The sequence below is a fragment of the Lissotriton helveticus genome, chromosome 7 (assembly GCF_964261635.1).
Source record: "Lissotriton helveticus chromosome 7, aLisHel1.1, whole genome shotgun sequence".
NCBI lineage: Eukaryota > Metazoa > Chordata > Amphibia > Caudata > Salamandridae > Lissotriton > Lissotriton helveticus.
Window position 1 is genome coordinate 839811408 of NC_136068.1, and position 21891 is coordinate 839833298.

The 21891-nt window shown below is 40.9% G+C and overlaps 1 protein-coding gene across 3 annotated transcripts in view; it reads left to right on the top strand.

Annotated features, from left to right (window-relative positions):
• The window catches only part of RUFY1 (RUN and FYVE domain containing 1), a 594809-nt gene that overhangs the window by 57530 nt on the left and 515388 nt on the right, over positions 1 to 21891 (top strand). For all 3 annotated transcript variants that reach the window (XM_078653337.1, XM_078653336.1, XM_078653338.1), the window contains exon 3: positions 11842 to 11959. In XM_078653337.1, the coding sequence (XP_078509463.1) occupies positions 11842 to 11959 (118 nt within the window). The remainder of the gene's footprint in view (positions 1 to 11841; positions 11960 to 21891) is intronic.

Consider the following 21891-nt stretch of genomic DNA (forward strand, 5'->3'; position numbering starts at 1 on the left):
ATATATGGCGCAGCCTTTATCCAGGTAAACCAGGGTATACTTATTATTCATCCCCCCACAAACTTTGCTCTCGAATAGACTTGGCATGGGCTTCTGATGCACTAATAGACTCAGGACATATGGAGATTATTCCAAAAATATCTTCTGATCACAATCCTATCATCTTTACATTTTGTTTAGCCCAAAGGTCAAAAGATATACGCCCCTTTACGTTTCCAAGATATCTATTAACGGATGTAGTTTTTGTAGCAGCTCTTAAGGAACACATAAAGGAATTTTTCGTAAACTATATCAATACTGCCACTGTTTTATCAGTATGGGATGCTTGTAAGGCCTCTATTAGGGGGCTCGCACAACAATATGTATTCAAGCAAAATGCATTACGAAGGAAAGAAACTAAGGCAGCGACCCCAAATATTTTATTGATTGAGAATCAATTAGCTGACAATCTTAGAGCTGAGGTGCTGAGTAGATTAGATATTGCTCAATTGGAAAATAAACGTATGACTTTACGTTCAATTATTAAAAGCTCACTTAGGGGAAAAACAGTCGTAAAATACTCAAATATAAACTCTCTCAATATGAATGTGGAGATAGAGTAGGGAAGTTCTTGGCCTACAAAGTTGCCAACGATCGGGCAACGACTTTAATTAAATCTATAAGGGGTCCTAATGATATTTTATACTCACAGCCTGTACAAATTATGGAACAATTTGCCTCTTATTATGAAAATGTATACACTCCTGAGAGTAGGAATACGGAAGATCAGATCCAATCCTACATAAATGATAAATTACCAGTAAAACAATACTTAGATCAGGAAAACATTGACAAATTGGAAGAGAACTATACTTTAGCAGAATTACGTTTAGCAGTGTTTTCTCTTCCATCTAACAAAGCGGAAGGGGAAGATGCACTTCCAATTGAACTATACAAAATTTGTGCAGATGACAATTTTTTTTGTTTAGTAGTTAATTCAATTAGTGTTACAGGTAAGGCCCCGGACTCTTGGAAAAACGACAAAATTATGTTTAAAAAAAAAAAAGCCACCTACAGAATGCGGGTCTTACCGACCTATTTCTTTGATTAATGCCGACGCCAAGGCCTATTCTAAGCTGTTATCAATGCGATTGGCACCCCTTATGCCACATTTAGTAAATGATCAACAACATGGCTTTGTAGTAGGAAGGGATACTACTACCCATGTTAACATGGCCATTACTGCATTTGATGTGGCAGCAACTAATCTCACCCCACTCGGTATGATACTTCTAGATGCAGAAAAGGCGTTTGACCGAGTGAGGTGGGATTATTTGTGGAGGGTCTTGAAGCAGTTTGGCATTAAAGAGCAGTTTCTCAGAAGCATACAGGCTCTAAACAGGGATCCCAATGCTAAAATTAGCTACGCTGGGTCACTTTCATCCACTTTTGCAATCTTAAGGGGGACTCGGCAGGGGTGCCCGCTTTCACCTCTGCTCTTTGCTCTCTCTATGGAGCCTTTTATTAACGCCCTGCAAACTCAAAATAAGATCGCACCGATGCAACATGAAGATAAAATCCTTAAAATAACTGCATATGCGGACGATTTAGCTATTTATACCACTAATGTGGTGGACGCACTACTCGGAATTACAGAGGAAGCTAAAAACTTCGGAGCTATCTCAGGTTATAAATTAAACATCAATAAAACACAAATTATCATGAATCACCAAGCTAACTATGTAGTTCCAGGACTTTGTAAATCTGCAGTTTACTTGGGGGTAAAAATCTCTTCTAAGATCAATGAAATAAATATGTTAAACTATGATCCCTTACTAAAAGAGGTGACCACACTGCTTAAAAAATGGCACAAAATTCCACTTAATTTACTTGGCCGAATTAATCTGATTAAAATGAACATCTTGCCGAAATTTTTATATTTTTTTCGCTCTATTCCGTTGCAGGTTAACAATTTATTCTTTAAAAAATTGGATGGAATTTTTAGCAGTTTTATTTGGGGCCATAAAAAGGCCAGAAGATCTATGTCCATACTAAAATTACCACTTGAAAGAGGGGGTCTGGATTTTCCAGACTTTAAAGTCTATTTCTTTGCATCCTTTTTAGGCCGGCTTCGTAGTCTGTTAGCTAAAAACCAATATTATATTTTTTTTTATCAGTTTATGCTTGGCACTTACTCAAAACAGTTCTTGGCAAGAGTGCAAGATCCTAACTATTTTAAGCGCGTAAAATTTAAGACCGCAAGAGATGCAGTACGTATTTGGAACTTGATTTTGACTTATTGTGATACTTCCTTTTTCATTCTGAGCTACCACTCTGGGACAACCCAGGGCTTCCTGTTATCTTTAGTGATAAAACTGGGAGGGACTGGGCCAACTATGGAATTAAGACGCTAGGAGATCTATATGGTTCAGAGGGCTTCTTACAGTTTGCAACTTTACAAATTCTGCATAACCTTCCTGAAGTAATGATATACAAATATCTTCAAATCAAGGACTATCTGATATGTAAAATGAAGCTGAAAAAAATAAATAGCTCCGACATCTGGAGTTGTTTATATTCTACGAAAAAGAAGTCTCTAATTAGTATGGGTTATAAATGTCTTAGCCAAAACACATCGGATGACTGCCCTAGATTGGCGTGAAAATGGACCATTGATTTAGGAATCAAAGTGACTTCACAGAATGTCTCAACTGCTTTTGATAATATTAATAAACTAGTCCATTCTTCTAGCTTGAAATTACAATTATATAGGACAGTTAGTCAACTATACCATACTCCATTAAAAATATCCAAATGGCCACAAAATATTTTAAGTAGTGATCGTACAAAATGCCCTAAATGCGACCTGGTGGCAGCAGACCTCACACATATGATCTATTCGTGCCCCCTGCTTACTAAATACTGGCCAGAAATCGAAAATGTCTTATTTCAAAAGCAATTGATTAATACTTCAATCACTGCACCTTTGGTATTACTATCTTTACACCCTATGGGCATTACAAATAGGAGTTGGCTAAGTATAGCTCTGTCCTGTGCCAGACTGGCTGTAGCTAGGGCTTGGATTTCGCAGAACCCTCCTCATACGATCGAGTGGTGGAATTTGTTACATGAAATCTATACTATGGAAAAGGCTCTTGTTAAGGGTAGAAGCTTAAAAGCTATTGCTAAATTTGAAAAGATTTGGGTTAATTTTTTGTAATTTATAGAGGATTTGGATAATGGATTTTTTTTTTGCACTATATGACATTATCGATTTGGACAAGAAATGTGATTTATGGTTTGTTTTTCTTTTTCTTTTTCATCTATTGAACACTGATCTGTCCCTGTAATGAATGAAAATTAATCTCTTTGTATTTTTAAGAAAAATACTGCATTCTTGGACTTGCTTGTCAAAATAAAAAATAACAAAATAAAAAAATCTTATATAAACACATTTCACAATTACAACATATAGACCAAAATAATACAATCATCCAGTGAAAACATCCCGAATCTAAAATTGTGTAGAGCGTCACATGCAGAAATTAAATTCTACAACCTCAATAAAAATCTCTATATCTTTGTAGTGTATATTGCATTTTAATTGCATATATATAGTGAAGCAGTTCCTCGATGATCCTCCAAGGCTCATTGGTGGATGGTTAGCACTCTATTGTGGAGGAATGCTTAGTTGTAAGAGTGTTGAACTGCAGTTTGATCTATGTTTGAAGAGTTTTGGTGTTGTACATGAATGACTAGAGCAGTGCTCTTATCCTGATTTCTTTTTCTGTGCCTGATTGTTTAATGGAGAAAAGAAGGGTGAGAGAAAGAACACATCTACTTTATATTACTGTTTTGTAGTGTCTGGTTGAAAAGGTAAGAATTATGAGCATGGTCTGTGTGGGAAGTGTTATATATGATGAGCAGTAGAATGCCCTCATTATATTCCTGTGCTGATGCATGGACTGTAATAAGGAAAAGGGAATAAGTGCTGCTTGTGAACTTGCATAAAAAAGGCAAGGTTTGAGTTGAATTTACGCAAAGGAGGACCAACCTACAAGAATGCAATGGATAAGAGTAGCTGTGGTAAATGTTCTTTAGATCACAGTCATAAGTGACTAGACAACCCACAAGCATACCCTGGACACAGGCTGTTGTGATGAAAGATCTGAAGATTCCATTCCCGAATAAGAGGAGCAGTTGTCGGGCCTTATTGGATACAGACAGGCTTACAAACAAATGAAACTAGACCACCTGCGAAGGACCAAAACAAATGTTACCAATCAAGGCGGTTAAGTCCTAATGCCGTGCAAGTCACATTTAATGGCAAACCACCATCAGTATTTGCTTGGTAAGGTAGAAGTCATCCATGACCAACAGAGGGGCAATACACAAGAATGTGCTTGTTGTAGGCAGTTAGGATAGATGCTTTGTAGGATCCACTCAAGAGAACAGCAGAGTAGCCCACATGCATGCACAGGAGAAAAGTAACCATTGTAAACGGCCACACGAGTCTTCGTATGCTGGACACAGTGAATGCAGGCAGCCACAGCACTTGATCAGTTACATCTTTTCAGCCATAAAAGAGGGCCACCTCCCATATATTTTCGATACAGACAACCATGGTAAATGATCTGAAGAATACACCAAAGAGCGCCATAGGCAAGACTCTGGCACGCAATGAATACTGACACTGGTGTAGTTACACTATAGAGTCCATGCGAGAGAGAGACCATTGGGATCAAAATGGCAAGTGTCTGACATTTCTTGGAAACAGTATTGATAGCAGAATGATGCAATGGAAGGAAAGAAAATTGGAAAATTTGATTATTCGTTATAGTACAGAAGGGGTTTAGGAAAGGATCACTTTGGAATAATGGAACATCAAGAGGCAGGGTTAAGGCCAAAGGCCCCTTCTTGAAATAAGAGGCTCAAACAGGGAAGATACCATAGTAAGAATTGCTTAATCTCCCACCCCCTTACCTACATGCCTCAGTTTTACACTTTTGGAGTTGAGGTGTAAATTGACAAGATAGGGGTGGGGGGATGACTCTGCAAGAAAGACGGACAATTCATATCAGCAGTGTATTGCAGAAGTAGAATAGAAGCTGAGAGAGGATGAAGTAAGAAAAGATAACTCACCCATTTAGATGTTTTTTAAAATTACTGTTGGTGTAAGGGGTAATCCCCTGATCAAATGCACCGTATGCAGCTCATCATACACTGATTGTCTGGCTCCTCATGTTTGTTTCATGTAGTTTCTCATATAATGCCAGATATTGTATCTTCAAATCTGTTTTAATGTCTGTATGTACATATGAGACTTATTATAAAGGTTCTGGCTTGGAAAATGTTAGCAAATGTTCTGAATTTAGGTAGAATAAAGCACTGTCTGATATAATGAAAATATGCATGTATTAACAAAGCTATCTGTGAAAATTCCATGCCCTAAACAATGCTTTTGATAGAAATACTGTTGACTTTAAAACAATAGCATGGTTCTTGTTAAATTATCTTACCAGGATGCAAGGGAGGTGACTGAGGGTACTTCTTGTTGATTTTGTCTTGTTTGTTTGGCAGTCTGTGTCTGCAGAGTGTCTAAGTAAATCTTTGAGAAAAAGGCAATTTTATTTGATTCAACTTGCATTCTTAAGCAAAAACGTATTTAATGCACTGTGATATATTTTTTATATAGCTTACTTACAAAACATAAGTAAGTGCAGAGGCCCAAAGTTTTCTTTAACGACCTGCTGCTGTATGTAAGTTACTCAATACTATAGCTGCCTAGCATTGATTCTACCTCATAACTTTCTTGTCTGCTGCTGTACACTTCCTGTCTCTTTATCATCTACTAGACTAGTAGGTTCTTTAAGTACAAAACATATATTTAGTATTGCACAACCATCTCATTGTCATTTGATGTTCAATGTACAGTTATGTCAATAGGAATGATACATTTACTACACAAGATCGTAAATAGAGTATTGCTTTGTTAATATCAACTTTCATAGGTTCCCCTTAATGTAATTTTGCTGTTGTGATCAGGACTCCAAGTCGCCTTACTCTTACTACACTCCTTTGGTTGTTTTTTGAAGCTTTCTCCCAAAGATACCAGATCTTATCTCCTTTTGTGGGAAGCCCTGCGTATATCTGTTTTTCAATTGCAATACACCAGTCTGTCCCCTTTCTCTATGTATGTGTGTTAGGATGAGCATCTCTACCTCAGTGCCTGTCATGGGGAAGGATTTTCGTTACCGCTGTGCAGGAGTGCCATGAAGCTAAGCCTACTCACCTCCACAGGGAGACCATGATCTCTAATTGTAACTGAAATCACAGCAACTCATGCGGAGGGAAAAGGGTAAATGGGAAGAGAGACAAAAACACTGATGCAAGGCTTGTCACACTTTATTCGGGTTCTGCTTATGGAAGTTTGCAATGAATCAATACCAGATTCGGAAAGAACTTCTAACATTCAGATCATAGTCCATCCTTTCACCTAATTACCTCAAGCAACAAGTCATCTATCTGAGCTATTTCTTCCGAAACACTTAATATAGTTTTCTCACTGGGAATATAAGAAACCATTGGTTCTTTGTTTCCCTTGAAAATTCTTTGTAGCGCAGTGCAGATGGGTATTTTATGAGTGGGGGGCAGTCATTGTGTATGACTCATATGGACTTACCAAAGAGTTTCATTCACATAAGTTCAAAATGAGTTAATGTCTTATAAATGCAGGAAGAAAATTATGATGTTGATGAAACAGGAGAGAAGCAAAGTGAAAAACAAGAGTGTATCAAAAGCATGTGATAGAAAATAGTGCACGCACAGAGTACATAATAATATACAATACCTTGAAAATGGTAATGATTGTGATAACAAATAGAGTAGTCAAAAGTAGGAAGTCAAGGTTCCAATCTGGCGCCTCTACCTCAAGACTTTGGTTACATGATGGTCCTCAATTATTATTATTATTTAAAAAAAAAATCTTTTTATTGTTTCAACACACAAAAAAGGCATTAAGGAGGACCATCTCAAGCATTCAATGTCCGACAAAGCATCATGAGAGAGAACAGTACAGTATTCGTATTATAGAACAACACTCTTGGATCTTGTTTCAAATCCTTCCCCACCATGTCCAGTACTCTCAATCAATGTCCCTCCAGTTCCCAAGCCCTAGTCCAAAGCTTGAAGCAGTGCTCTATGCATGGCCCCACCCAGTGTCCATAAAACTCCCCACCCCCCCCACCCCTGCTGCCAAATCCATGAGCTAGGTAAAGTGTATGAGTAATGTATTTCTCTGATGTATAGTCTGCATGCTAGTTTTCTCGCCCATCACACTAAGAAGCACTGTGTGTGCCCTGGAGTCGAGGATCCATTCTCCCACTAAGCCCCTTAAAGTCATAGGAATCCACCTATGCCTGCTCCTGTATCTGCTCCCCCTCTATTGATACATCTGATTCCGATTCCATATCTGTGTCGAGCAACCTAAGCTCTAACACCAGTGCCTCCCACGCCCGCGCCGCCTCCAGTGCCCTATCGTTATGGGTCCTATGTGCTTGCTGCAGTCAAACAGAGCTTTCGCTACCCGCCCATATAAGAAACGCTGCCTTCCATCTAGGATAACTAGGGCTTGTCGCTGCCTTCCAGTGCGATGTAATTTCCCTTTTAGCCAGGATGAGGCCCAAGTCCATAAATTTGTTAGTTATTTTATTCTTGCTAGTGTGCGGGAACCAGTGCAGCAGACATGGTCCCTTATCCATATCCACCTGCCGCGCAGTTACTCTACCAAGGGACGAAATTACCTCCTCCCAATACGTTCCCACATGAGGGCAGTCCCACAACATGTGGCATAGATCCGCTCCCTGCAAGCGGCAACAGGAGCAGTGTGCTGTGTCCACCCGAAAATATTGATTAATTTTAGCTGGTGTGAGGTATGCTCTATGCAATATAAAGTATTGGATGAGTTGGAATCTAGCATTTCTAGTGCCCTTCCATGCTCTCTTGAGTATTTGTAACCAGGTTGCATCAGGGATATCTTTGCCTAGGTCCGCCATCCAGCGCGCCGCAGTTTTTGCAACGGGTGAGCATCTTCACCTAGCATGCGTTTGTATAGGCAGGTAACAGCCTTATACGTACCCGCCGCCATCACAACGTACTGACATGCCGCAGTCGGAGGCGGTTCCGAGAGGCCAGCGCCCCAGTGCCTTTGTATGGCCGTTATCAATGCTGCATGCAACATGTAGTGGCCGATGATGGTCCTCAATGACTGTCAAACACAAACTGCTTGGGAAAAGGATGGGACTCTGACTTAACTTTGCTTTTATATGATATCAATCCAAGATGGCTGCTGTATCTGACATTCCACTTCTTGCAAGATTCAAGTTACTTTTGTTTTGGTTGCGACGTTCACCACCACACACACCAGCTTTGCTCTGAACCTGAATATCCCTATATCTAGTTCTCAAATAGTGGTAAGCTTTTAACAAACATCATTTGGACTTTTTATTGCCTATATCTCATTATTTATTTTCCTCACTGTATAGTGTTATAATTACAGTGCCTGTTTGCCCTATGTGGCAGTCATCAATCATATTGTGCAGACGTATTTATTAATTCCCAAATCTCACTTTATTCCATGTATGGCAAACTTTAGCGTATGTGAAATTGATATCCACAATCCCTCCTATTTTAGTGTCTATATTTAATGAAGTTTAATTTATTCTCAGACATTCCTTCAGTGAATGAACGAATGTGGCATCTAAGTCATGTTGGTTTTGTCACTAGACCAGTTTGGTGTTTCAGGTTTCTATTCTAATAGGATCTAACTAAAGGGCTGATTTAGATTTTGACCGGACTACCGCTGTCCCACTGCTGCAGTGATCCCAAGTACTCTGTCAAGCTGATGGCGGTCCTCTTGCTTTATTTACTGTTGCGACAATAGACATGACACTGCCGCAGCGGTGGTTTTCTCTGCTGTTTAACAATACTCCATCGACGTCATGCTGGCACGATTGCGCACAGCCGATTTAGATGTTCCCATTGTGCTAGCGGTGTCCTGTCAGCTGAGTCCTGAAGAAGTGAGGCCATGGTGTGGAGTGGAGACAAGTAAGTACTACTTATTTTCATCTCAATGTGTTGTGAATCTTTCAAATTGTATTTGTAGGTAATGTGTACTGCTCACGGTTTTTGGTTTGTACATAAAGCAGTGCACATCAAAAACATACAAATACTATTGAATGGACACCCACCACAAAAGTCTACCTTAGATTCTGGTGACAATGGGGTAACTGAGAATCATGGTAAAGTAGCAGTAGCACAGGAAGAACCTGGACAATGACTGATTCGGTGGTGGGATCACCCCAAAAATGTTTTTCCACCTTTTTCCACCAACTTGCTCTTGAAAGTTTGCCTGCCACAGTTGCCTCAATGGAAAGGCACATTGTAATCTGGATGGCGGGAATCTTGGCAGGACTCCTTCTGATAGCAGCTTCTGCCTCTGATGCCGTCCGAGTGGGAGAAAGATTCCAACATCTAAATCAAGCGGGAGAAAAACCAAGGCTGGAGGCGGAAAGACCACTGGAAAAGTGACCCCGGGACCAGTCACACCAAGATCTAAATGGGGGCACTGCAGCAGTCTTCCTCCAGTAACCACCCAACATCTAAATCGACCGGGTGAAAAACCAAGGCTGGAGGCGGAAAGACCACTGGAAAAGTGACCCCGGGACCAGTCACACCAAGATCTAAATGGGGCCCTAAATTCTTAATCTGAAGTGAGAATGGATTGCTACTGATCAGGGATATTTTAGAGCCTCATCCACATCTTCATTATCAAACCGTACCAGACCAGTTGCTCACCTGTCTCTTACTCCTCAAAGTGTATCTGGCAAATTACCAATAAAGGCTCTATATATATGCAACTGTTCATAGCTCCTTTTCCCAAGAAGAGTCATTGATATCTTGGCTTCTAGGGGGATGGGATCTGGTAATGTATGTCAAACCCCTAATCTTGTAGTGTATTTTTCATCTGTAAGTACTGAAAGAAGCATGATGCAGTTACTTCAGATTCCATCTGCAGTGCTGGAGAAATGTCCGCCACATACGACATACTAACTTGGTGATCCCAATAGTGCCCCATTTTTTTAGGCTTTTAGCAACTGTGACTGTCTTTAGGGATGTGCCACACCACAAAGGTGTTTCTTTTGTAATTCCCTATGCCCATTTTATCTCTTTTGCAGTTGCAGATTATTTTTTATTACTTCTTTTAACGATTGTCACTTTTTTCCAATCTTTCTCTGCGTCATTCTTTCTCTCTTGTTCTAGGTCGATGCCGAAAAATTGGCCCTCGTCACCAAGAATGAGCGGTGGTGCATACCACCTGCAACCACTGGCACACTGTCTGCTGATTTAAAAAGTTTATAGTCCTTCTTACTGTCCCTGTAATGTTACACAACGCCTTACTGCAAATTGAAAGATAAATGATTGTATCCGTATTTATTTCATTACAGCTTTAATCTGCATTCATAATGTATGTGGTAGCTACGCTCAATCTGATTTTGGAGGCAAGCAGGACAGGAAGAGTCTGGCTCCCCTTCCTACTAATGTATGGTGCAGACAGCCAGGCAGTTCTGGCCTTTAACAGGTTCCAGCTTCTCCTTCAGGAAGCTCTGTTTAGGTACGTCGATCCATAATACAGAAAGTGCCCCAAAGGTGCAACTGGCGTGTGCACCTGCCTTTACGCCCCTGGACTTTTTGGTATTACAGAAGGGCCTACAGATGCTTGCTTAGCCCCTACTGCAGTAAAGATTGTGCCGGCGCACCTCTGCCAATGAGGAAAACTGTTTGCCTTTGCATCCGTGTCCATAATGCGGCACAGCTGCAGAGGCAAAGAGGCTGTCAGAAGGTGCATTGACTGCTCCTCAAAGAGGAGGCACACAGTTTAGGCTTACTCTGAAAGGGGGAAAAGGGATAGAATGGACCCCACTCCCCCAGACATACCCTGCAGGCAGGGACAGTCACTCACTGAACCCACGTGCAAGGGGATAGCTGCCCCTCATTTATAAAAATGCCACCTCCACTGTGCATCAAACAGATGCTCTACCTTTCACTAATGCACTGTCCCCAGATCAGGCACCATTTTGCGGCTGCCTTGGGGACAGGCCATTATCTCTAAGAGGGTGCACTGTCCCTGTTTGTGACCTGCACACCTAGTTAAATGTGCACTGAATTGCAACTAGGTGCAATGCGCAATTTACATAATGCAGCACCTATCCTAAACGTCATACCTCTCTGCAGGTCTTTCACGATCCTGTCTGTTCAGCTAACATAGTGTTACTTACACGACAGTTGGGCTTTCTGAAAATTGTAGAACTTAACCTAAAGTTTTCCTTTAACAATACACAGCCAGTACACAATTTCTTGGAAAATGTAGTTACCTTTATTAACTTGAAATGGAAAGGAATTATATTGACCCCAAAGCATTTTATACAATTTGGACATGCAATTGCAATGTCATGCACTCTTTAGTTACTTGCTAAATTCGATGTACTTTGTAGACTGTCTGCTTTGCTTGTGTGGTAGACTTACATTCTAGAGGATGACAATTATTGATAAAGAAATCTGTGTCGATGTGTATGATTAATATATGTTATAAATTACTTATGCATGATGTTGGGCACTGTTTTGACTCTCCCTAGTTTTTCTATGCTTTATCAGTTTGCTAAAGAAATATGTGATCAGAACCTTTTGATTTTTCAAACGTGAAACGTAGTTGTGGGGGCTAAGATTGTGTTACCCTAGAACTAATAGTACAGTGGAAAATACAATACAAATGTTTGTGCTTAATATAAATGTTTCCCTTTACAGTGAAGAAGAGTTTCATAGGACAAAATAAGTCTTTCTTTGGTCCATTAGAACTGGTGGAAAAACTGCTCCCCGAAGCATCAGATTTAACAACCAGTGTTAAAAATCTCCCAGAGTTAAAGTAAGTAAGAAGATATTGTAATACATTTGTAAAGAAGAGTGTCTGATTGACAAGGGTGCACCAAATATTATGTCATTTATGCCTTATGCCTTTCTACTGAAGTTGAGATAATGGAATAGTGTAAATAATTTAGCAAAATCAGGCCTCAGCCGACACAGTTGGGCCCAGTAACTCCTGCTTGCCCTGTGGGCCTCTGAAAGGGATTTTACACAATATTTCTGATTTTCAGATATAGGTAAAGGAAAAGATCACATATAACAATTTATTTTGTGGCACATTTAGTTTGGGTAATGTTGTAATGTGAGACATATGCAGAGTTCAAATGCTGATCTATCTGTGAAAAAAGAAAAGTAATTTAGAAAGGTGTAATGTGTAAGCATAAGTGTTGCAATGCAGCGTCATTGATTGGCCCAAAACCTCCATAGCACACTCTGTCTACCGCAAACTGTAAAGTTCACTTACTCTGTGACCACAGCGTATTTGTATGAGTTCAAGATATAAATGATGTAGATCAGAGCTGTCTGAGTTAATGTACATTTTTCCCCTCTGGATAGGATCCTAAAGGTGCCCGTCTGTCTTGTGACCTATTGGCTGCATGTGTTAAAGAGGGGCACATCTGCAAATTCATTACAGAAAGCTGCATTGTAGAGCCAGTTATTTATCATTGGCAGGGGACTGCACAAAAATGCGGTGGCAATTCTCCACTTTCCAAGAAGTAGCAACACGGCTGTTAATCTCCTCCATATAAATGGGGACTTTGGACACATATTCCAGTAGAACCTCACCTGCATAACTGTCAATGGCTAACTTAATTTTGCCTGCTGCTAAACCACCTGATAAAGGAAGCCAGTACTTATCATCAATGCATGTGCTAATGCCAGATCATCAAGTTAAGTGTTTAGGATATCATGGGTTGTCTTCCCTTATAGAGGGACGTATTAAAAGTTCACTCCTTTCCTAGGATGGCTCTCTAGTGTATACACCAATGCCCCTGTTGGTATGATACAGTCATCCCCCACTTGGTGTGTGCAGCAACTAGGCATGTGTCCTGTTTGGACATTGTACCTCACTGTACTTTCTTGCCAGAGTATAATTTCAGAAATATTTAAATTCTCGTACAGACCTATTTTTTGGAGTTATTAGTCAATTATTCACTTCATCTAAAATCTCAGGCTTGAGTATGTAATGTGGCGTTTGTCAAGTGTTATTAATTTGGTTTCTAGTGCATTCTCGGGAATTTGAGAACCCCCTGAGAGCTTTGATATAGCTATACCTCTAATGTAAAGTATGTAGGCCTCCCATTTTGTGCATTGAGGAGGCATGGATCCTATGTGCTTGACAAAACATGCATCCATGTTGGATCTTGGCTCCTTACAAAACAGTGGGTCTAGTAGTGTCCCAGAGTGAAATAGCCAACCCATGTCCTGTGACACCTGCATTGGCATTGGTATGTTCAACATGAAGAGTATCAGGGAGTGTTCCGAAAGTGTCCTAGGTTAAGTACAAGATGGATCAATCCTGAATACACGAGTTCTGTACATCAACCAAAAATTGATATGCAAATAGCAATATGTACCAAAGAATAGAAGTATTCCCTCTCCTCCTCCATGTGTGTTCTCCATATATCCACAAGGGCTGCTCCTTTGTTTTACGTGCAATGCACCCACTGACCTGGGGTTATGCTTTGTGACTTAGAACAGCCAAATCTTGGGTTGAGGGCTAAATTGAATTCTCCTCCCTATATCCAGATTATTTTAATGGGGGTACTGAATATACCGGTTAACATAAGTGATTTATTTTAAGTTTTTTGTTAGCTAATAAATGTTGAAGAGGACCCCCCAATTGTATGTTGCATTCATTAGTTTGCACAAGAGAGAGCACACGGCTTAAGATCCTATGGAATGATCTAATTCATCTGTTAAGTTGCATATTATGGCCAAGACAACCAACAAAATGGCACCCTATCTCTCATATGTTTATGATACATGGGATCGTCATTTGCTTACACATTTTAGGCTTGGTATTGTGCAATACAACTTACCATTTCCTTTAGGAAGAGGAATATACACTTGAATTGGCTCCTATTCTTTGTGACAGTGTGTTATTTATGTTGCACTTCTGCTGTAAGTTTTAAAGTTTTTATCTCTTCGGGTAAGAAGTTTATTATACTTATTCTCAAAATTGCCAATTTTGCATAGTGTAGGCTGGCACTTTGTATTTACAGATGCTTGCATTCCTCTAAGTATGCCATGTTAGTCGATATTTGTCCGCTGCCATCAGAATATGGAAAGGTCTTGAAATGTAAATTATGATAAACTGTATTCTTTTTTGCATTAAGTGCTGATTTATCTGTTTATTTTATTGTTCTTGTAACTGAATTAAGATGAATTGAACAGAAAAGCTTTGTGTTTGCCTACTCTGTGTAGTCCTTCATACACATCCATGTGCAAAATGAAATGCACGATAATCTGCTTCAATTGGCTCAGACGTTGCAAAACATTATTTTGCAATTACTGTCTCAGATAGGACCTCTCAGGTCTTTCTAAGGCCTTTGGCCTTTTGTGCTAAGTACAGTTGCATTTGCTGGACATTCTCTTGTAGTGAATATAGTGCGTTCTTTAGTTATCGATTCATGATCATTCTAACCTTAATTAGAGTGTTTATCTTCTTTCCTTGTCTGAACAATACTAGTTGATGTGAAATATTGCTACTTTTGAGGTTATGTGGTGTTGTAGTGGTGAGCCTCAGCAGGGCCTACCAGTGCTAGGGGTTCTCCCTTCTCTTCACAGAGTCCTCAGACAAATAAGAAGAAGTTGGCACAGAAACTGGAATAGAAAAAACAGAGTTTATTAACCTCAAGAGGTGGTACTATATTCACACAGCACCCTTCATATAAGGTCATACAGAAAATGCAGGGTCGACAAGTAGGAGGAGCTAGGAGTGTCCAGTTTCTAGTAAACACATCCTGACAGATATAAACAGCTGCAAGCTCAACTGAGCATGTGCAGAACAGGAAAGGTCTAAATATATCTCGTCTCTGGGCAGATTTCAAGAGCAGTTAACAGGAAGGTAAGACAGAGCACATGATGAGCAAATGGCAACATGTGGCAGACAAAATGGCTGCCACAAATACAAAATGGAGTCTGCACAATGTTACAATAGTTGCTGAATACAGCATGTCTTCTGCTAATGCTTAATCTAGCCGCTGCCAAATTACAACAGACGACCCTTTCAGCATTAGCTGAAGACATTCGACTTTCTGGGATAGTCTAAGTAATCGTCCTGCATATTTATACTCCTCATTTCAGCTATTTCTTTGTCTATCATATATTGTGCTTTCATTTCTGCAACATTTTTCTTGGCTAGTATACAAGCAGTAAGACACATAGAACATAACATTGGACCACAATGAATACATATGCAACATGTGAAGATAATTGCAACAATTATACAGAGGCCAGTTAAAACTTTCCAGCCCCATGCAGAGATTAGAGTCCAGAACCAACATGCAAAAGTCCAGGTACCATTATCGGTATGGAAGTCGGCAGCAATCTTATGAAGTTTATTGATTGCTTTATACACAGATGGGGTGTGGTCAGGTATGAACACACAGCAACTACTTCCGATAATGCGACATGCACCACCTCTTTCTGCTAACATAACATCTAAAACCATTCGGTTCTGTAAAGCAACAATCCTAGCAATTTGTAATTCTTCGGTAAGCTTCCCTAGAGCTACAGCAGCTTGATTTGTGACGGCTTCTGCAACTCTGGTTAATCGCCGCACTTTCCTACTGTTTAATGCAGCTCCTACAAAAAAGAACAGTCCTAAATTGAAATCTACATATTGTTGCAGACTAGTATCGGTTTGGTCTACGTTATCAGTGGACAAGTCCCTCTTATAGCGATTCATAGTCACATTATTCAGCAGTTTAAGATCTTTATGATATGATGCAGGTGCCAAAAACACAGGGGGCAATAAAAATGCAACATAACAGACCCCAGACCACCCAGCTGGTAGTCGATAATACCCCCCATTTCCACATATGAAATATGTATTATGTGAAGCTAGAAAAGTACTGTTATTCAAACCATCTATATTTAATACAGTGATACAATCACTAACACCTACAGGAATGTGTCCAATACTTTGTACACATAATTCAGCTTGTGTTTGAGCTACAGAGATAACAAATTTCTCGCTTTCGACAATGTCTCTTGTATTTGTGAAAATGTAGGGCGTTGAGGCTTTGTCCGGTCGGTACTCCTCCCATTCCCATATAGTTCCATTGGCTTGTGAATAGCCTTCTTTGTCCTGATGACACTCTTTATTCAACCGGAAAAGCAGTCTGCCTACTGTAGGCTTCCTAGTTGCAAAAAGCAAAGTATACCAGGCTCGACAAGAACCATTGTGCGAGAAAGGGAGAGGTATAAATGGTGTCCCCCCCTTCTTTTGATGAGCTGGCATCATTCCGCATATCCAACAGTTTGTAGCATTCATAGCAGCATGCGTATGATGTAGCATCTGGATGAAAGTGTTATTCAAGTAAGACTGTCTATGTTTCAATTCTTGATATGGGAGAGTAAAGTAAAAATGTTCCTCGGGCACTGGCGTAGTAACAACGAACAACTCACGAACAGGATTTGCATCTTCAACAAACCATGTAATTGTAGCTGCAATCGCTAAGGCAGCAATGAACCCTACAGCTCAGAAAATCTTGGTTTTCTCCATTTGAGCAAATGTACAAAACAAATCTTCCTGAAACTAAAAGGTTGTCAGAACTCTTCCCCCTAGGCAGCCGTTGATTTCTTCACCACGGGCCAAGACGGGTGTCACTACTCTAATGCAGGGCTGATCCCCCCCGTTGCCTCATCGGCTCTCCGTTTCACTAACCTAGGGACCGTTCTGACAACTATTACACAACTGCAAGCTTCTTCCTTGGCCTCAAATCGTATCTCCTTGCTCCAAAAACAGTTGGGTCCGGGAAGAACTCCTCAGATTCGTCAGGTACCACAGCACGGCCTTTCTCCACAGTCAGAATCTCTCGATGGTCAGTCAACACAGCAGGCTCCACCAAACCAGGTTGTACTCGCCGACAATGGATCCCATGGATCCAGTTTTTTCGGTTGGTGACACGGACAGCTGTTCTCGTTGCAAGCAAGACCTGCTCGGGACCACACCACCTTGGCTCCAGACTGCTCGACCTCTCAAAGGACTTGATGAGAATGAAGTCGCCAGGTCGGAGATTATGGCCTTCACCTGTGGTTCGGTCTGGGAGTGCTTCTCGAACCTGTTGATGAATAGATAGAAACCAAGTTATCAGTCAAATGTGCCAAATAGTCATTCATTAAAACACAAGGTACATCGTTCTCTGAGCTCGGTGTCGGGACCCCCCATATATTCATGGGACGTCCCGACAGAATTTCATAAGGAGTAAGGCCTGTCCGAGAATGAGGTACTGATCTGATAGACAACAATGCCAGTGGAAGTGCATCTGGCCAAGTCAGAGAAGTAGAAGCTTGTATTTTAGCTAATTTCAACTTCAGAGTAGCATTGTATCTTTCTACCAATCCTGCTGATTGCGGGTGGAACACTGCATGGAATTCTTGTTTGATCCCTAATCCTTTCAGGACATACTTGATAACGTTCCCTATGAAATGAGGTCCGTTATCACTCCACAAAAGTCTACAAACACCATAACGAGGGAAAAATTCCTTCAAAAGCACCTTTGCCGTAGTAATTGCAGTATTGTCCTTTGTAGGGTACGCCTCAATCCATTTGCTGAAGGCACATACCACCACCAACACATACTTCAGATTATTGCAGCGTTCAAGCTGAATATAATCCATCTGCAAAACTTCAAAAGGTGCAGTCGGTGTAGCAAACCCTCCTGCTGGAGTTCGTGTCCCCTTTCCAGGATTGAATTGCAGACAAATCATGCAGGACTGTACTACTCTCTTAGCTGTGCTAGCAATTTCTGGATGCTCCCAAACTTGCGTAAGCAATTTCACTATTGCTGAAGCTCCAACATGTGCTCGCCCATGTGCCATCTGAACCATAGGTTGCACAAAAGCTATAGGCAACTTCCATTTACCCATCTATTTGTTTCACCAACAACCTTCATCATCCAACTCTCCATCCTTGGACTATTGCTCCCGTTCTTTGTCAGAAGCGGTCCTCTGTATCTCTAGTACTTTGTTCCTAGCATTGTGCCACTGCTCAGCTTGTGACTTCACTACACACATAGAAGTAGTGTTAGGCTGCAACGCAGTCTCACGTGTCACTTGATCTACAAAAGCATTTCCTTGTCCCACCTTATCAGTCACTTTGTTGTGTGCACTACATTTCACTATAGCTATTTTCTTTGGATATGTTAATGCAGTTAAAAGATTATGCACTAATTCTCCGTGCATTATCTGCATTCCATGTGATGTCAGAAAACCTCTTTCCTTCCAGAGCAGGCCAAAATCATGCGCCACTCCAAAAGCATAGCGGCTATCTGTGTAAATGTTCACACGCAAACCTGTACTAAGCTCACATGCTTGTGTCAAAGCTATTAGTTCTGCTGCTTGAGCTGACTTCTGTGGTATGCGAGCTGTCTCCACTATCGTGTGAAGCGTAGTAATTGCATACGCGGCTGAGGTTGTACCATCCGGCAACTTCAGACAAGACCCATCAACCCATAGTTCTCCATCTACATCTGAAAGGGGCGTATCTTGCAAATCATTACAACCCTTTGTCTGTTCCTCAGTTAGAAAAATACAATCATGTGTTTCTTGCGCCTCAGGCTGAGTCGCCGGAAATGGCAACAACGTGGCTGGGTTTAGTGTTGCACATCTCTTCAGGGTAATATGAGGAGCCATATCCTGTCAGACGAGCACTAGTTAAATGCTGCGTCTTTGTTTGATTCAAAAGGGCATCAACAGCATGGGGTACCAGCACCAACAGCTTATGTGATAAAACTATCCCTTCACTCTGGTGTATTGACACAGCTGTTGCTGCAACCGAGCGAAAACATCCAGGCAACGCTCGAGCAACAGGATCAAGTACTGCTAAAAATAGGCACAAGGACGTTGCTTATCACCATGTGTCTGTACTAAAACTGACAATGCACATCCATCTCTCTCGTGTGCGTACAATGTAAAAGGCTTCGTGTAATCTGGAGTACCTAACACTGGTGCTGAACAAAGAGCTTGTCGTAACTGTCGGAAAGCATTCTCACATTCATCTGTCCATGGAAGGGGTATTGGAGTGTCTTTTGTCAAAAGGGCTAACAAAGGTTTAACAATGTATGAAAATCCTAATATCCATTGCCTACAAAAGGAAGTAAGACCTAAAAATGATCGAACTTCTTTCTGTGTGGAGGGTACTGGTGTGTCTAAAATTGCCTGAATACGATCTGATGTGAGTGCACGCCCCTCCTTAGACAAAAGGTGACCTAAGTAGGTTACCTTTGGTTTACAATATTGCAATTTCTTTCTTGATACTTTGTGATGATGTGAAGCAAGGAAAGAAAGCAAGGACAAAGTGCATTTTTCACATTGTTCAGGGGTATCGGCTGCCAACAAGATATCATCGACATATTGTATGAGCGCCACACCTTCGGGCAGAACAAAATAATCTAGTTGTCTTTTTAGTGCTTGACTGTAAATACTAGGACTCTCAGTATAGCCTTGAGGAACTCTACAAAATCTATATGATCGATTATTCAAAGTGAAACCGAACAGATATTGGCTATCAGGATGAATAGGGATCGAAAAGAAAGCATTCTTCAAGTCTATAACAGAGAACATAGTTGCAGTTGGTGAAACTAAAGTAAGAAGTGTCGTAATGTCAGAAACCACTGGGTATTGTGGCATCACTATCTTATTCACTTCCCGTAAGTCAATTATAAATCGATAAATCCTAGTGTCAGTGTCTTTTTTTCAAAATTGGGAGAATAGGACTGTTACAGACATTAAATGGAATTCTTCAACAACCCCCTCTTCAATGAGATCTTGTACAATTTGTGTAAGTGCTTCCTCACCCTCCTGTGAAATTCTATATTGGGGCAGTCGTGGCAACACAGCCCCCTCCTTTACACTAATATGCACCGGTGGAATAACCATCTGTCCCACATCAGTATCTGAAGTGGCACACAAAGTTTTAGGTAGGGAGGCTAATGCAGTATCCTCTTGAACAAGACAAACTCTGTCCATCACAGGGTAATTATCATTCAAAATCACACGTACTTCTTCAGGGGAACATCTTATTGTGGCTCTGAAATACTTGAGCATATCAAGACCCACAATATTATCTGGTGTATTTGAGGAAAGCAAAAACGGGCATGGAGCAGCAAATTTATCAACATGAAATGCAAGTGGTTGTGACAATGGGCTAAGGGAAGGTGTTCCATCGAACCCTATCGATGTGATCCTTAAGCCAGAGAGGGGAGCCCTCGGAACCAATTGTTTAGACAGAGCGCTACGAGTAGCTCCTGTATCAACCAGAAACTGATCAGTACAACCCAAAACATGTGCTGTAACATAAGGACCCCTCTGATCTACTGGAACTTCAACTGATTCCTTACCCCATCCTATGCAATCCTATGCATAAGCAGAATCATGTAAATCAGGCTGCGCATAATCAGACATTTGGTATTGGTTTCGCCTGTCGAAAGTATTGAACCCATTCTGTGCTCGTGCATTAGAATCAAACCTAGCCGATCGTTCGTGTTGCCCCTAGGACCTGAATATCCCCCACGATTTCTCATTGGTCCTCGGCCACGAGCATAGCGTTGTGAGCGCAACAATGGACACTCATCAGCCCAATGGCCAAATACGCGCATTGATCAACAGCCAAATTCGAGCGAGTATAAGAAGAACCATAAAATCCTCGCCCGCCTCTATCATTACCTCTAGAAGGCGAACCATAAACCTGAGATAACATAACCTTCATTTTCAAATCCTTAGACTTCTTATCCTCACTACCCTTTGCTTCTAATTCCTGACGCTCATAATATCGAGCCATCGTCAGGAGAAATGCCGGAGAAGAGGTAGTCCAAGAGCTTTCACTAGCTTTTAAACGGCTAGCCACTCCTGGTAATAGATTCGTAACATATTTATCTACAAACAAATGTCAGCCCGTATCGTCCGTTAGCGACTGACCACTAAAATCATGAAAGGCTTCCTCAAAACGCATAAAGAAATCTGAACCGATTCATCTGCCTTTTGCTTACACGATGCTAAAATAGTCCAATCAATCTTTTTAGGGGGAATGATCGTTTTTAACTTAGTTAATATCGCAGCGGGAAGATCTAAAATCAATCTACATGGCTTTTTCGCTGGTTCTCTTTCTTTATCTTCTATCTCTATATCGTCCCATTTCGCCCCATAGGCTGCTTGATCATCATTTTTCCGCACAGACCTCCACATATCAGGCGGTAATATCAGCCCGAAAAATAAATCGATGTCAGCTAATGTCATGGTACAAGAATTTATGGCTCCCTCAACTTCCTCATAGAAAGCGGCTGGATTTTTCTGCGGGTCAGGCAATGCAGCTTTAAGTGCCATTACATCTGCCCTATTCCAGGGAGTATACACCCAATTATAAATAAAATATCCCTTTGCGTCAATGGAAGACTTATCATCACTGATGCCTGCTCCTTTAGGAGGAACATATAAAGGCGCTACCTCTCGCATAGGCTTTGCATGCAGTATACTAGTCTTATCTGTTCCGAAGATAGATGATTGTTTCCCGTCGACCGGACCCGTCCGTTCATCTGCTTTAGCTTTCCGTTTCTCCTCTCGCAGACGAAGCGCCTCAGTTCGCAGTTTGAACAACCGCCTTATCGTATCAGTCACCTGGGGGAGAGTAAAAAGCCCATTACGTATTTGCTTATAATCGGCTATTACATCATCAGGTTCTAAAACACCAGAAACTTACCGAAACAT